Source organism: Dromiciops gliroides, chromosome 1 (genome assembly GCF_019393635.1).
Source record: "Dromiciops gliroides isolate mDroGli1 chromosome 1, mDroGli1.pri, whole genome shotgun sequence".
Lineage (NCBI taxonomy): Eukaryota > Metazoa > Chordata > Mammalia > Microbiotheria > Microbiotheriidae > Dromiciops > Dromiciops gliroides.
Genome location: NC_057861.1, coordinates 279,454,794 through 279,472,031, shown reverse-complemented (window position 1 = coordinate 279,472,031; position 17,238 = coordinate 279,454,794). Strand labels below are relative to the sequence as shown.

At 36.6% G+C, this 17,238-nt stretch overlaps 1 protein-coding gene across 1 annotated transcript in view; it reads right to left on the bottom strand.

Moving 5' to 3' along the window:
* The window catches only part of PREX2 (phosphatidylinositol-3,4,5-trisphosphate dependent Rac exchange factor 2), a 417,236-nt gene that overhangs the window by 101,893 nt on the left and 298,105 nt on the right, over positions 1 to 17,238 (bottom strand). Inside the window, 2 exon segments of the mRNA XM_043975911.1 lie at positions 7,613 to 7,756; positions 10,342 to 10,444. Coding sequence (XP_043831846.1) covers positions 7,613 to 7,756; positions 10,342 to 10,444 — 247 coding nt within the window.

Genomic DNA, 17,238 nt, shown 5'->3' with positions numbered 1-17,238 from the left:
AAGGAGGCAGAATAGGTAAGAAGTTATAGCCTAAGAAGCATAGACAAGAGGACATTACAACTTCAGAATCTTGCCTTGGATAGGAGGCTTTTTATGTATTCTTTTTCTACTGTAACAGGTTCTATTCACTGTTTCCAGGATGGAGGTTGTCTCAGGTTGGCATACTGAAACACACCTATGCAGATGCTGATAAAAATATAATCATAAATTTTTATAAAGCAAATGCCACATATGGTAGACACAGGAAAATATCCCATTAATGATGATACTGTATATAAAGTGTAACAATTAGAATGACAGCCACCTGCTGGAGAGTAACTGTAGGAAAGCTCTGCCCTGAGGAGAAGGCGTCTGAGGGCAAGCCATACGGTCAGGTCCTTGGTGTCAGGAAATGACGTTTGCTCGTGAGGGCTGTCTATCAAAGCTGCCGGCCAATTATCTTAGAGCTGTGTGTGCATGGGCAGGGGTGGGTGGGAAATGTTCCTGCTTTACAGGAGGCGTTGGGTCCTTTTTTGGTTCCTGACCTTGCCATGGCAGGTCAGATGCTGGAGTCTCTTAGAAATAGTTAGATTTTTACCTTTCTCTCTGATAGTTAGATCCTAATGCTCTTAATAAATACTTATACTCTTGCTAAAGCTTGTCATTTATTGGCAACCACTCATTGGATATTGGAGTATCTACTTTTTGGTATATACATTCATTAACCATTTATTGAATGTACTCTGGATTTGGAGTTATAGACTAGAATCCTGGTTCTTCTACTTGTTACCTGGTGAACAAGTCAGATAACTTTCCGGCAGGATTCTTAGATTCCTAATATATGGGAGTTTTATTCCTAAAAAGTGGGTAGATCCAGATGATTTCTGAAGTCTGTTCTTGCTTTAAATAACTTGATCCTAAGTGAAAGGAACTTTCTGGACACTCTATTTTTAACATCTTTTTTGTGGAGATATGGAAGAATTTTATTTTTCAGGGTTGGACTTATTGATCAAGGGCCACCACATATGGAATTTATGATACCAAGATTTGTTGTTGTTGTTATTTTTAATATCAAAGTCACCTTAAAGATTTAACCCAACCCTTTTGCAGAAAAGGACTCTAAGACACAACACATTTTAGTGATTTACATAAAGTCACAACAAAATTTTTAAAAAGGCTAAGTAGGGCCTGGTCCCTTATCGGCCAGAGTTCTTTTCCCCAATAGATATAAGTAGGATAGCAAAACATAGTACAAAAAGTTAGGAAGATCTAGGTCCAAATCCTGTCTCTGACCAAATGAGCAAGAAATGTAATCTTTCAAGGTTGCTGGCAACTCTCTAAGACCATAAGTTTCTAATCAGCATCATCGCTGCCCCTGCATATGACCTGAAAAATAGGTAGATGGAAGTAATAAACAAAATATGAAGAGAAGAGAAAAAGGATTTCTGGACATATTAATTTAAGGGGATGACTTATGAAGAAGAATCTTCAGAGAGGGAACTGGAAAGACAGGGAAAGTTCAAGGGACAAGGGATAGAATAATATTATTAACCCTCAGTATTAGAGCCATAGCATTTCAAAGGAATCAATAAAAATTTAAACTATGGAGGCAAAACTAAAGTTGAGTTCATCTATGATTAAAATAAAATTAAAAACCCTCAAACTTCCAATTATAAGCTGTCTATAACACTAAACACTCATTTAATGGAAAACCAGATATACTAGTTTCTTGTAAGGCTACCCTTAGCTGACTATTGCAATGTCTCTTTTACCACTATGGATTCATGAGCACCAGGCTAGTGGAGGCTTAATTAGTTGCTTTGTTTTATAACCATAGCAGAAAAATCCCCCTCTTCCTAATTAATCTGAATTGATCCTAAGACTGGTCCAGAATCTATTAAATAAATTTTGAAAGATGAGACATATTTCACTTTTGGTACCTAAGCAAGGCTAGTTAAGACTGCAGTTCTACAGTCCTATGTTAACTGACTCTTAGAATCTAGCTTCAACAGCCTTGTGCTGTCTTTAAAAATAATATATTCAGTAATAACTTAACTTCCCTCACCTGATGATCATCTATATCCTTTGATTTATTTCCTGCCTAGACAAGAATATAAACCAAAAACCGCTTTCAGCACCAGGTTCACCAGCTAAAAATCTGTCTGCTGCTGGCAATTTTGACTTATTTTCCTGTCCCTGTGTAAGGCAGAAAGAATTGTAAAAAAAGCTCTACCCCATTTTAATATGGCACCTTAACCAGATGAGAACATATCTCATTCAATTAATCAAAAGACCTTAGTTTAAATTAGAAGTCTCTGAAAGACATCTGATTAAATGAAAAGCTAGATAGGTCTGTTTTAAGTGGTGATGGGATTTCTTTAGTTGGAATAGCAGGATTTCTAGAAAGTGCTTTGAGGAGTCTCCAGGATATTGTGTCTTTTTTTTTTTTTTTTGGTGAGGCAATTGGGTTTAAGTGACTTGCCCAGGGTCACACAGCTAGTAAGTGTCTGAGGCTGGTTTTGAACCCAGGTCCTCCTGAATCCAGGGCTGGTGCTCTATCCATGGCGCCACCTAGCTGCCCCAAGGATATTGTGTCTTACTGGGAAACAGAGATCAGCAGTGCCTTTATCAGGTGCCAAGGACAGATGGATAGATGGATGCAAATTCACCATGCTTAAGAGAACTTCTCAAGAACCCCATACATGGGAGAAAAGAACTTGCAGCAACTAGGAGCTGTGAGGAGGTACCATTTTGGTCTATGCACTTTTTATGCTTGTGTCCATTTTTTTTCTGGAATTCTATGTATTTGAGGAAGAGTATGTCATTAATTTGGGGACAGGGAAGTTTTAATGTTCTGTCTAAGTAAATCCCGTTTTCTAAAAGCTGTTTAAGACTGGCTGTCTAAATGAATTTCAACTGCTAATCTTGGGAGTAATTGTAAGTAAACACATAAGGAGGGGATCAAACCAATATCATTACAGAATTACCCCTAAGGGTGAGATGTAGCCTGAGTGAGCAGTAATGGGAGTTGAGATGAGAATGCCTCAGAGTTTAAATGAGTTTTATTGGATTTCTGCCCTACCCTTCCTCCCTTCTATTGCCAACCTGAGTTCTGGACCAATTACTTTCTCTGACCCTTAGTTAATTAAATATTCCTTAATGCTTGGTCTTGCCACCTAGATTCTTGACATTCCTTGCTTTCTGGTAACTATATGTTATATATTCACTAAATTTTGAATCTTTTAAGTGATAGCATCTAATTGGAAAGGACCCCTCTTGTGTTACTGCCTATGATTCATCATGGTTTTTTAAATGTTACCAAGGAGGACCAGCTCAGTGTCTTACACATAGTAGGTGTGTAATAAATGCTTGTTGAATTGAAACAGGGAAAGAAAAACAGAAATATATCACGTTATCTATTATTTGCTTTAATAAAAATATCTAATATTTCAGAACATCTCATGGATGATATTGAAAATGAATTTATAGAAGTCTTCTTTTATCCTAGTCTAAACCCATTTCTTTTTGGTGATCTAAGGAAGAACATAGAACTAACATTTAAAACTAAAACCCCTTAATACAAACTTGTATCCTAGGAACAGTCTCCAATTGGAAATCTTTCTTCATTTCCTACCTTTTTCAATTACCAGATGCTAATCTCTACTCAGGCTACCATCTAAATTTCCTGCATCTACATCCAGCTAATGAATACTGAGGAAAACTAATGATTCCTGTACATTTTGTGAATGCTGAAGAACAATCTGTACCCTTATCTAGATAAACAACCTTTGTTATTGTCAGATCATTAAGAAGACCAACTGTTTCACATTTTTTTTAACCTCTATAGGACCTCAGCTGCTGAAATGTTCCAATAAAACTAAAGTACTATGCAAAGTGAGCTATTATGATTTTATTTCCATTTCTTACAAATCAATTTACTTAAATAAAATTTCAGAGTGATTATAGTTGTTTTATAGAATCAAACTTTAGCAAAAATCTGTTATATATTTGTTAGTACGTATAAGTTAACAAATTAAAATGATGAAAATTAAAGAAACATCTTGATGTTTCCATTTTTAAATTGCCTGTGGAGTAAGATTATTCTGCTTTAATGAAAGACATCCCACATAGTCAACAAGAAAAGTGGTTCAGCATCATCTATCATGTCAAGAATCATTTCAAAGGAAGAGATAGCAGGATGTTTCCATTATTATAAACTTGCTCTGCTAGGCCCTTCTATTTTCTGATACCTATCACTTTTAGAGAGACAGTATAGTATTGTGGAGATAGAAAGGCAAACTTGGAGGCAGCAAGATGCTTCTGACACAAACTCCCTATGGGACCCTGGGCAAGTCACAACTTCTCAGAGCGCTGAGCAATTCTCTGAGACTTTAAGTTTCAGGAAAAGGACCATTTATATTGGTGGAAGATTCCTCATCTTGCAGTTCCTTTACTTAATGAAATCACAAGCCTATTCCCTGTACTATCACTTTTATAACCCTCTACAATGACACATACTACTTTTAGCTCAAATTATCTCCTTAAAATTACATGCTTATTTAAAAACTACTTTTCCCATCTCCTTTACTATGTAGACAGACAGGAAGAAGAGAAAAGGACTGAATCTGGTGAGTAGAGACTCAGGTCAAATTCTACCTCTATTTCCTACAAGTTGTGTGACCCTGGACAATCAGTTAATCTCTCTGAGACTCAGTTTCCTCATCTGCAAAATGGAGAAATTGTTCCCAAATTATATCCAACTAAGGGTTGTTAGGAAAAGTAAATGAGAAAAAAAAGATTTTTCAAAGTTCTTTGCAAACCTTAAATGTTATATACAAGTAAGTTACTATTGTCACAATCATGACACAATCATGTCACAATCATTATTCTCTTGACGATCTTTACTACTTTTCTAAAACTAATTATTGATAAAGAGCATTTAGAGGTACCCACAATAATTTTTTTCAAAGTATGTAATATCAAAGACAGGGACTATTATTGGAAATCCATGGCACATTAAAATAGCAATTAATTACTCAATAAGCATTTATTAATCATCTACAATGCACTAGATAGTATAATAGGTACTAGTAATATAAAGATATTGGGGGAGAAACAGACTAAGTAAAATTTGTGACTTATTGTATGGATTTTCCTAGAGAAATCATAAGTTAGAACTTCAAAGTATATGTATATATGTCTATACATATACACATATATGCATATATACATATATGTGTATATATGCATGCCTATACATATATAATATATAGAGAGAGTTTTAATCTGGACTCAGACACTTTCTGGCTGTGTGACCCTGGGCAAGTCACTTAAGTTTGGCTCAGATAGAAATGGCAAACCACCCTGGTACCTTTGCCAAGAAAACTCTAAATGGCATCAGAGTTAGATATAACTGAAATGACTAAACAATAACATCATCTAGACGAGAGGTGTCAAACATGAGTTCCATGAGCTGCATGTGGCTCACAGCACACCTGAGTGCAGTATGAATCAGATTAAAATGTAATTGGGGAGCAGCTAGATGGCACAGTGGATAGAGCACTGGCCCTGGATTCAGGAGGACCTGAGTTCAAATCCAGCCTCAGACACTTAATACTTACTAGCTGTGTGACCCTGGGCAAGTCACTTAACCCCAATTACCTAGCAAAAAAAAATGTAATTGGGAAATACTCAATAAACTAAAACACAATAAAACATGGAAAAATATAAGTTCATATACAAGACAATGGGATCCTAATATACAGATTAGTAGCACCATTTTCTATTTGAATTTTTTTTTTTTTTAGTGAGGCAATTGGGGTTAAGCGACTTGCACGAGGTCACACAGCTAGTAAGTGTTAAGTGTCTGAGGCTGGATTTGAACTCAGGTACTCCTGACTCCAGGGCCGGTGCTCTATCCACTGCACCACCTAGCTGCCCCTCTATTTGAATTTGACACCACTGCTCCAGATAAAACTTCATTAAAATAGAAAAAGAAAACTTTACAACCCTCTATAGATTATTCTACCTTTCATAATAGCTCTATCTAGGTAGTACAGTGGATAGAGCATTGTGCCTGGAGTCAGGAAGACCTGGCTTCAAATCCAGCCTCAGAAACTTACTAGCTATGTGACCCTGGGCAAGTCACTTAATCCTGTTTGCCTCAATTTCCTCATCTGTAAAATGGGATGGAGAAGGAAATGGCAAACCACTCCACTATCTTTGACAAGAAAATACCAAATGGGGTCACAAAAAGTTGAACACAAGTGAACAACAACAATAATCTTAAAATCTATTTCTTCGCTTAAAAAAACATTTCCTCTGGGGCAGCTAGATGGCGCAGTGGTTAAGGCACTGGCCCTGAATTCAGGAGTACCTGAGTTCAAATCCAGCCTCAGACACTTGACACTTACTAGCTGTGTGACCCTGGGCAAGTCACTTAACCCCCATTGCCTGCAAAAAAACAAAAAAAAAACCAAAAAAACATTTCCTCTGAACAAGTCTTGTGTAATGGAGGTCATTTGAGGACAATGAAAAAGACAGTCCTCTTCTCCTAGACATTTGAACTCGATCCAGTGTGACACAGTAGGGAAATGCTTAACTTGAAGTCAGGAAGACTCTTGTTCAAATGCTGACTCTGATACTGTTAATTATATGAGCATGGGCAAGAATCTGGACCTCTCTAAGCCTGAGGTTCTTTATTTAATAATAACAGATAATAGCTTGTATTTGTATCTTGTTTTAAGGTTTGCAAAGTACTTTGTGAATATCTCATTTGTTCTTTACAATAACCCTGGTAGATATGTGCTATTATCATCCCTATTTATATGAGTAATAGCTATAAGACAGAGATTAAGTGACTGGCCCAGGGTCACAAAGCTAGGAAATGTCCGAATCAAGATTTGAACCCAGATCTTCCTCACTCCAGGTCTACCACTCTTTGCTGTGCTACCTTATTTCTAAAATGAGAATAATAATACCTATAGTACTCACAGTACCTCTTAGGGATGTTGTAAGTAAAACTCAGATGAGACACAGTACGTCAATGTTTGGCAAGCATTAAAGTGATGCATACATGTCAGTTTTAACTAAAGAACAATGGGTGTCATTTATTTCATCACTTCTACAGCCCTTTAATCAAGGGTGATATTTTCACCTTGATTCTCTCCAAATTCTGTCCTTCTTGTTGCTCAGTCATTTTTCAGTCATGTTTAACTTTTTGTGACTCTATTTGGGGTTTTCTTGTCAAAGATGCTGAAGTGGTTTTGCCATTTCCTTCTCCAGCTCATTTTGCAGATGAGGAAACTGAGGCAAACAGGATTAAATGACTTACCCAGGGTCACATAGCTAGTAAGTGTCTAAGGCCAGATTTTAACCCAGGTCTTCCTGATTCTCCGGACAAGGCTCTATCCACTGATCCATCTAGCTGGCCCAAATTCTTTACATCTCACTAAATGTATAGGATTCAGAATAAGGAACAATACTTTATATAAGCCCTAAAATATAAATGCATATTAATAATAACAAAATCAAAATGAAAGTAAAAATATAAATATATCATTAAATATCACTAATACACTTAAAGATACACATTATTGGCCTATTTGAAAGAAGAAAAGTGCACATCTTCTACCTTGTGCGAAAAGAACCGGATGGACTTTAAATCCTCCTCCATTCTTCAGTCTTTGAGGCAGCTGTTCAAAGTGATAGTTATCGATGTAGAAATAAACCCTCAAAGCTTGCCGACTCCCTTCTGCTTGATATGTAAGAGGCACATCTGAAAGTATATTTAATTTTACAGGTCATCGTTTTTTGGTTTTTGTTTTTTTTTTTTAGTGAGTCAATTGGTGTTAAGTGACTTGCCCAGGGTCACATAGCTAGTAAGTGTTAAATGTCTGAGGCCGGAATTGAACTCAGGTACTCCTGACTCCAGGACCGGTGCTCTATCCACTGTGCCACCTAGCTGCCCCATCATTTTTTTTTAACTTTTAAAAAATGCCCAAAACTTCTAGAAACCAACATGTTAAAGTTCTTAATTACATATGGCTCAGATGGTGTATACTTGCATTATTGTTCAGTGAAGGAGGATTAAATCAGATTCTCATTAGCAGAGACAACAGATTCACTGTTCTACTGTATATAACATCCTCTAATAGGAAGCTTCCTTACACTTTGACACACCAGATGTCTCACTCAACTAAATAAGAGGTTTAGATTCACAGTGGTTCAAATTCAAAATCTCCCAGCACAGCTGTCTCTTTCATAGTTTAGCTGGAATGATTCCTTGGGGTTCACTTTCCAAGCAGTGTTCAAGAAACTGGGCATGCAGCTTCCATTATAAAACACGGTTAGGGTTTTACTTGAACAATTCCCACAGCACCATGTTAAACACGTATTCCCTTAAGGTTTGGCCTGAAAGTCACTGAAAATCATCAAACTAAGCTATGAAAAATATAAGCCTAGCTTTGAATTATCAAAAAGGGAAATCACAAACCCCAAAGATGCATATTTGGTAGAAATGATTCATGGAGAAGTCATCACACTCCCTCTTTTCGTAATAAAAAAAAGTTCATATAAAATGATTCCCATTAAAAAAAGGAATTTTTATAGATATGCTTATTATTTAACTGAAATATAGGGTTGGTAAAGTATTTTACAGATAGCCCTGTGAGTTAGGTGCTGTTATTATCGCTATTTTAAGTGACTTGCTCAGGGTCACAGAACTAGTAAATGACTGAGACAGGTTTAGAGCTTGTATGCCTGAATCTAAGCCAAGTGTTCTATCCACCGCATTAGAATCCCAAAGGAAAAAATGGAATTATGAATTAATAAGAATTGTCATATCTTACTACCAGCCAGGTGGCACAGTATAGAGAGAGCTGAACCTGGAGTCAGTAAGATCTAAGTTCAAATCCTTCCTCAGATACTTATTAGCTAAATGATTCTGGGCAAGCTACTTAACTTTCATTTGCTTCAATGAACCTGGGCAAATCACTTCTGTTTGCCTCAGTTCCTTCATCTCTAAAGTGGGATAATAATAACGCCTATCTCTCAGAGTTGTGAGGATGAAATGAGTTGTTTTGAATATTTAAGCATTCTATACATACTATCATTATGATTGTGTCTTCCCTGATATTTTTTTTGCCACCCCAACTCCTGATTTGACAGAATAGAAGAGTAAGCAGCTTTTATAAATGATTGTTCTTTATCAGAACTAGAACAGTCATTTTTTACAACCTTTGGAGCTTCCTCAGTTTATACTATCTATAGAATAATAACGTTTCTGAGCTGTTATGGGACTTTTCATATATGAGGTACCAGAAGTCCTTGAGGGGATAGGAAACCTGCCCAATACCCATATGAGTTAGTGATGGAACTAGGTTTCTTGATTCCTAATTCAATGCACTTTCTTTTCCACCTATATATCTCTCACAAGATACATAGCTATTACTCATGTAAAACATTTCAACTATGAATCTTCCTGATTATGTCACAATGAGTTAAGACTGTTAAGTACAAATTCTTAGTAAGATCCTAAATCCAGGCTTACAGTTTTAGTTCTAATTCCTATGTAGATCTGTGAATATAAGGCTAGCAAGAAATCTTTCAAGTCCTTAAAATGGCCCTAAGAATGCTGCCTAAAGACATGACTTTAAGAAAAATATGTGACAAATAAGGAACCTTGGTAGTTTAACATACTTCTCTCAGAAGAAGAATATGAAAAGGTCAAGCAGTGAAATTATCTTGCTATTTATTTGCTAAATGTTCTAGTAAAACACAACTCTTTTTGGTTTGAGAGGGTCAGAGGCTATATTAATAAATAAGAAAGAGGATTTAGGATTACCAAAGGAATTCAATACCTCCCCCAAATACATGTCTTTGCCTAATAATTTGTCTAAGTGGTTCCACGATAGACCTTTAGAGACTCATAAAAACTGTATAAACCATTTAAGGAATGTGTCACTATATTTTTGTGTGTGTGGGTGAGAGGCAATGGGGGTTAAGTGACTTGCCCAGGGTCACACAGCTAGTAAGTGTCAAGTGTCTGAGGCCAGATTTGAACTCAGGTCTTCCTGAATCCAGGGCTGGTGCTTTATCCACTGCGCCACCTAGCTGCCCCCAGGAATGTGTCACTATTAAAAGTGCATTATGGGGGCAGCTAGGTGGCGCAGTGGATAGAGCACCGGCGCTGGAGTCAGGAGTACCTGAGTTCAAATCCGGCCTCAGACACTTGACACGTACTAGTTGTGTGACCTTGGGCAAGTCGCTTAACCCCAATTGCCTCACTAAAAAAAAAAAAAAAGTGCATTATGTTATTATTTGCGTGGGAAATAACACATCTTCCAAAATGGCATTACTTACTTGCAACTAGTGGTTCCTGTTCTGCTGGTCTAAAATAAAAGGAAACCTTTTCCAAATCAAATAAGGCAACAAGTGTGTCTTCTAGCATGGCTTGTTCATCAGTCTAAATAGGAAACAAAACAAGCAAAACAAAAAATAAAGACAATTTTGGGGTTTTTTACCTTTTTGTTCTACAAGAAACATAACTGTCAGTAGCTACTGCAGAAAAAGCACATCATTACCTATGAACAGAAGGGCAATAAAATTAATGACCTTGGAAAAGTCACAAGAAAGTGAATATCCCTCTACTGATACAAAGTTTTACTCTCTCTTCAGGACAATTTATTTTTACTCTAATATTTTAAAAGATTATTTACAGTCAAATTTTCTAATCTTTTTGAGTTTATTTTTATTTTTAAGTATCTTATATAAGTGGCAGCTATATGGTGCAGTAGAAAGAGTGCCGTGCCTAGAGTCATGACGACCTGAGTTCAAATCCAATCTCAGATACTTAACTAGCTGTGTGACCCTAGGCACGTCATCTAACCCTATTTGCTTCAGTTTCTCATCTCTAAAATGATTTGGAGAAGGAAATAGCAAACCACTCCAGTATCTTTGCCAAGAAAACCTCAAATGGGGTCAGGAATAGTAGGACATGATGAATGAACAACATCAAAATTTTATCAAAGTTGTACTTTTGACAAAATTTTTAATCAAATCTGATAAGATAGTTAATGGAATTTATTTTATTAATTTTTTTGTTGTTGTTTTGGTTATTTTGTTTTTTGGTTTTTGCAGGGCAATGGGGGTTAAGTGACTTGCCCAGGGTCACACAGCTAGTAAGTGTCAAGTGTCTGAGGCTGGACTTGAACTAAGGTATTCCTGAATCCAGGGCTGGAGCTTTAACCACTGCACCATCTAGCTGCCCCTGAATTTATTTTATTAAAAACAAATATTAGATATTTAAATAGTACATACTGAATATTGGACATTCTGTTTCACAGTGGTAGCTTTATAAAGCAATTTATGCTCTGCTAAATTTATTTCCACTGCCCCACCTCCTGATTTGACCAGCAAATTAGAATAGGAAACTAAGCAGCTTTTAAAAGTGACTATTCTTCATTACTTAGAACAAGAATATTTACTTTACAACCTTAGGACCTTCCTCAGTTTACACTATTCATCATTAGAATAATAACATTTCTTAGTTGTAATGGGACTTTGACACAATTCCATGCTTATTTCATTATGATGGTTTATATTTTATACATATATATGTATACATATATGTGTGTATATATATATGTATATGTGTGTGTGTATGTATATAATTGGCCCCAAAGAAGTTCTGACCCCAGAGACCACCAGACCCTTTGATCCACCTTTCAGCTGAACACTCTCCTATGGGCTGTCTTCTCTAATGAGAAAGGGCACTTTTAGAGGTCACGAACTATCTTGTTTTTCATTTTGTATCTCAAGCGCTTGGTACATAGTAAGTACTTAATGAACGGCTCCACACTCTGAATTGAACTAAGGTATGTAGAGTAAGAAATGCAATATGCAATCTGGAGTCAGAGCAGGCACTTAAATCCCAAATCTGATATTTACTGTGAAAGTCCAACAAGTCACTTGACCTCTCTGAATCTCATTTTCACCATCTGTGAAATGAAACAGTTGGTCCGGATTATATCTAAGATTCTTTCCAAATGAAAATACTGGTATCTACAGCTCTTATGCTATTTGGATTCTTGGTCCTAGAGGTCAAATAAGAAAGTGCACTGTCTATTGGTACAAATACTGAACAATTAGAAAGAAGTTAAGAGTTCATTCACAGAAGTTGAACCCATTTCAGTGACAGCACATATCATAGCCCTGCTCTTATTTTTTTCCTGTTGTTTTTGTTTTTATAAGGCAAATCCAGCTGCCAAACCACAAAACCAGATTGCCACTAGCTGACTTTCTCTATAAAAACAGAATGAATATTGCATGTGACAAGATAGGAAGTCATATAAACATTCCATAGCACTTTAGCAAAAGCCGATCCAAGAGGGGAAAAAAAATACTGCATTCTAATTTCTGAAAGTTAACTTCTGTGTATTAAGATAAGCATTCAGCATGAAACATTTCAGTCTTGAAAAGAAAACTTTTAATACATGAACATGAGCCCATGATCTCAATATGTTCAAAACTGAGCACAATATTTTTCTTTTTTTTTTTAAGTGAGGCAATTGGGGTTAAGTGACTTGTCCAGGGTCACACAGCTAGTAAGTGTTAAGGTCTGAGGCCGGATTTGAACTAAGGTACTCCTGACTGCAGGGCCGGTGCTCTATCCACTGTGCCACCTAGATTTCCAAAAAGTAATTAAGACTCTTTTTTAATGACAAGCATTATATTATATACTTGGAAATGAAAAGATGAAAACTAAAAACTTCCTTAAACTTAAGTAGCTTAAATGTTTGACCTTTTAATTTTTTGGATCAATTTTTAAAAAAAATTATTAAATTACTATTTGGAGACTAGTGCGTGTTTTTCTTCAAAACCTCAGAAAGGGAAGGGTGGAAGGCAGGAAGGCAGGAAGGCAGAGAGGGAGGGAGGGAGGGAGGGAGGGAGGGAGGGAGGGAGGAAGGAAGGAAGGAAGGAAGGAAGGAAGGAAGGAAGGAAGGAAGGAAGGAAGGAAGGAAGGAAGGAAGGAAGGAAGGAAGGAAGGAAGGAAGGAAGGAAGGAAGGAAGGAAGGAAGGAAGGAAGGAAAGGAGGGAGGGAGGGAGGGAGGAAGGAAGGGAGGGAGGGAAGAAGGAAGGAAAGAAGGGAAAGAAGGAGGAAGGAAGAAAGGCTTCTATAACATAAGCATAATCAAGAAAAACAAATTCCCATGTTGGCTATATTCAGAATACATTTCTGGTTCTTCATATTAGTCCATTATCTCTCTGTCACGAAGTATGTAGCATTCTTCTTCATCTTTTCCCCCATCAACTACTCTTTAGATTCCATTCCACCACCATCATGCCCTGATTCCTTACTCCCCTCCCCCCCCCCACCACAAAGCTCATCACCAGGAAACTAATCATCATGGAAACTATATCAGTTTGGGTCACTACCCTGTGCCCTTCTGATTGAAGGTCTAGAGAATAGAGCAAAAATTTCCAAGCAAAGCCTCCATATAAAGAGCACTCAAAAGCCTAGCAATCTCTTTAGATTCAACACCACCATCGTAATGCCTCTGTGCTGAGTATCATATTTCCTCACCCATACCTCAGCCCCTGTCCTTTTTAGCTTCCATTTTTGTGTTGTCTTCTTTCATTAGATTGTAAGCTCCTTGAGGACAGGGAATATCTTTTATTTTTCTTATTTAAGTCCCCAGTGCTTATCACAATACCTGTCATATAGTAAGTGCTTCATAAATGTGTATGGTATTGTATTGTATGGTATAGTATTGCATTGTTTTATTTGGTATCGTTTTTTTATATTGCATTATGTAAGTACTTGCTGCTTCTCCTCACTTTGCTCTGCATTAGTTCATAAAAGTCTTCCCAGGTCTTTCTGAAATTATCTCTTCATTTCTTATAATACAATAGTATTAAATTCATGTACCATATTTTTTCAGCCATTCCACAACTGATGGGTACTTCCTTAGTTTCCAGTTCTTTAGAACCCCAAAAGCATCAGAAAGAAAGAGGGAAAAGGTCCTATGTGTACAAAATAATTATAACATCTATCAAAACATGTCCTACCTCCTCGATTCCCTGTTTTTGTTAATGACATTACTATTCTTCCTGCCACCTATACCAAAAAACCTTAGTAGCAGCAGCTCTTCTATTACCTCCCCTATTTGATTCCTCCAAACAAAGAGGCATCCACATTTTTTTCATTGCTTGGTCCTACCAGTCCCACATTAACAATATTTCTAAGAATATAATTTCTCTATTCCCTCTTTCATCACTACCCTGGAAAATTCTCTCCCCTAACTGGTCTCTGTACCTCCATTCTTTTTTACTTGATTGCCAAATTTATCATCTTAATTCAGTTCTAATCACATCACTCCACTGTTCAGAGTTGTTCAAAATAATTTAAAAAGTCCAAATTCCGAAGGGCAGCTGGGTGGTGCAATGGATGGAATACTGGCCCTGGATTCAGGAGGACCTGAGTTCAAATCCAGACTCAGACACTTAACACTTACTAGCTGTATGACCCTGGGCAAGTCACTTAACCCCAATTGCCTCACACACACACACACACACACACACACAAAAAGTCCAAATTCTAGAGCCTGGCCTTCCTGAATGCTTCAAAACCATGTTCCAACCTCGTTTTCTAGTCTTGTCATACTATTTTTCCCTTCGTGTATGTGGTGCTCTGGTAATAGTGTACTGCTCACCATTTTAGAAATAAACCCTATCTTCTTCTACCTCCTTGATTTTTTTGTCATATGGCCATTGTTGGAAAATATTTCCAGTTCAGATACTTCAAATGCTGCCCCTTCCACAAAGCTATCACATATTTTTTTATTTGGAAATGCATTTTACTTCCACAGACATTTTCTAGAAATATATTTCCATTTATTTTCTGCATTTAATTTGTTTAAGAATTATCTGTGCACATGAATTATTCTTCTACTAGACCATAAGTTCTTAATCACCAAAAGACTGCACAGAATCCATGAACTTAGATGGGAAAAAATTACATATTTAATTCATTATACAGTAATTAGTTTCTTTCATAATCCCATGTATTTTATGCATTTAAAACATTATTTTGAAGAATCCATAAGCATCACCAGACCATGGCATACACACACAAAAATTAAGAACTTGTACTAGGCAGCAATCTTGGGAGAAGAGCCTTATTTTATTTTTGTTTCCCTTAGCACCTAGCACAGTACCTGGCAAATCATAAGATTCAAAAAATGTTTACTGAGTTGAACTGAATTAAATAAAATAAATTTCATCCAGCCCCCAAGCTACAACTGATTGAGGGCTAAGTTGTTATGACTTTCCTCTGTTCCATGAGTTGCTAGTGAAGTAATGACAAAATGGTCAGTCTACTCTTGATGACCCTTTCTTAGCAAGGATTATCCTTCAAATGTCACTGTAGTTGAAGCATTCCAGCATGGTAGAAATGCCAAAACTTATGCTTACCTAGCATAGCCTTTGTGAACCAATTTTCACCTTTACACCATGATGAAGCATTGAGAAGGACATTATGAAGGATATACATACTATCTGCAATAAGAAAGAACTTGGTTTGATAACCCCCTGATTATAAATATCAAGTCAGGCATAAACCAGAGAGACACACATAGCAGAGTTGTTTGTTATGATTGTGAAGGATACTCCAAGAAGACTCCTAATCGAAGAGCCTTCTTTGTGGCATATAAAGTCCTATGCATGTTCCTTTTTGCATATAATGCCACGTTTATTACACCAAGCCTCATCAGACCTTCAATGATGAGGAACTCACTAACTTACATTGCCATCCATGCCATTTTCAGACTGCTCTATCTATAAAAGTTGAGGGTTGCTTTGTTTGTTGGTTTGTTTAATTTTAGACTGAACTTCCTCCTATTTATTGATTCTAGGTCATTTTGTGTGTCAGAAACTTCTCTGGTATATTGGTGAAACCTATGGGTGCCTTATCAGAAGTGTGATTTTAAATGAATAAAATATCGCCTAGGATTATAAAAGAAATTAATTTTATTGAAATAAAATTAAAATATACTTTAACATTCATGGACCTGAGGTTAAAACTGCTGTACTAAAATAATCCAAAAAACATTAAAAATAAATATTACAAAAAGGGCATTTGATTTGAAGCTAAAAATCTTGACTCAAACCCTAGCTCTATCATTTGCAATCAGTATGACCTTGGACAGGTAATATAATTTCTCTCAATGTTAATTTTCTATATCTATAAGAGAGCATCAGACTAAATGATGTCTAAAGTCCTTTTCTATAAGCCAATTATTTTGAGGATCTTCAGTGATGGCCAATCTTCTACATTCCAGGGATCATACCCTTATTTATATGTGTAGCTTCTGAAGCAGCAAGCCAAGCATCTCTTGTTCAGAGAATGATTTGAAATGCAAAGTTGATTTATAAAACAAAGGCCTCCAGGAGTCAAGGTAGAAAAACCTTTATGAAAGGTGATAAATCAAAATGAATGAGTTTAATTAATAATTTTTCAGTTATTGCATCTACCAGAACCAGGGAAAATGCCTGTGGTAAGTAAGATTTAGAATTTGTTCTAGAAATATTTCCTAAATATTTCATCATATTTGTTTCATGTCCCTTGCAGGAAAAGAACGCATAAACAAATGATATTTCAGTGTCGTGATGGTAACATTTGGAGTTTTAAGAGGATGAAGGAGAGCGGAATTAGTCAACAATTGTAAATTCTAAACAGATTGTCAAACTGTACTGCCATGAACACTGTCATAGCTTGTCTATCAAACAAAGGCCCAAAATACCCATCCCAGGAAGGACTTTGATTTTATTGCAGGCTGTCTCTTCTGTTTCTGGTAAATAAGAAATAATAGCAGAATCAGCTTCTCTTCTCTGATGATTTTATCTAGTCATTGCTGAAACATACATTATCAGTTAGCCCATGGAAGGAGTTGAGCTTTTTTTTGTTTTGGTTTTTTTGGTTTTTTTAGTGAGGCAATTGGGGTTAAGTGACTTGCCCAGGGTCACACAGCTAGTAAGTGTTAAGTGTCTGAGGCCGGATTTGAACCCAGGTACTCCTGACTCCAGGGCCAGTGCTCTATCCACTGCGCCACCTAGCTGCCCCTGGAGTTGAGCTTTTATGACCATGAAGTCTATACAAAGAGTCAGGAAGGAGTGTGCATTAAACATTCTTAAATAATCTAACAAAACAGAGTTTTTTCAGAGAAGTGCAGTATGATAGGAACATATAATAGTCAAGAG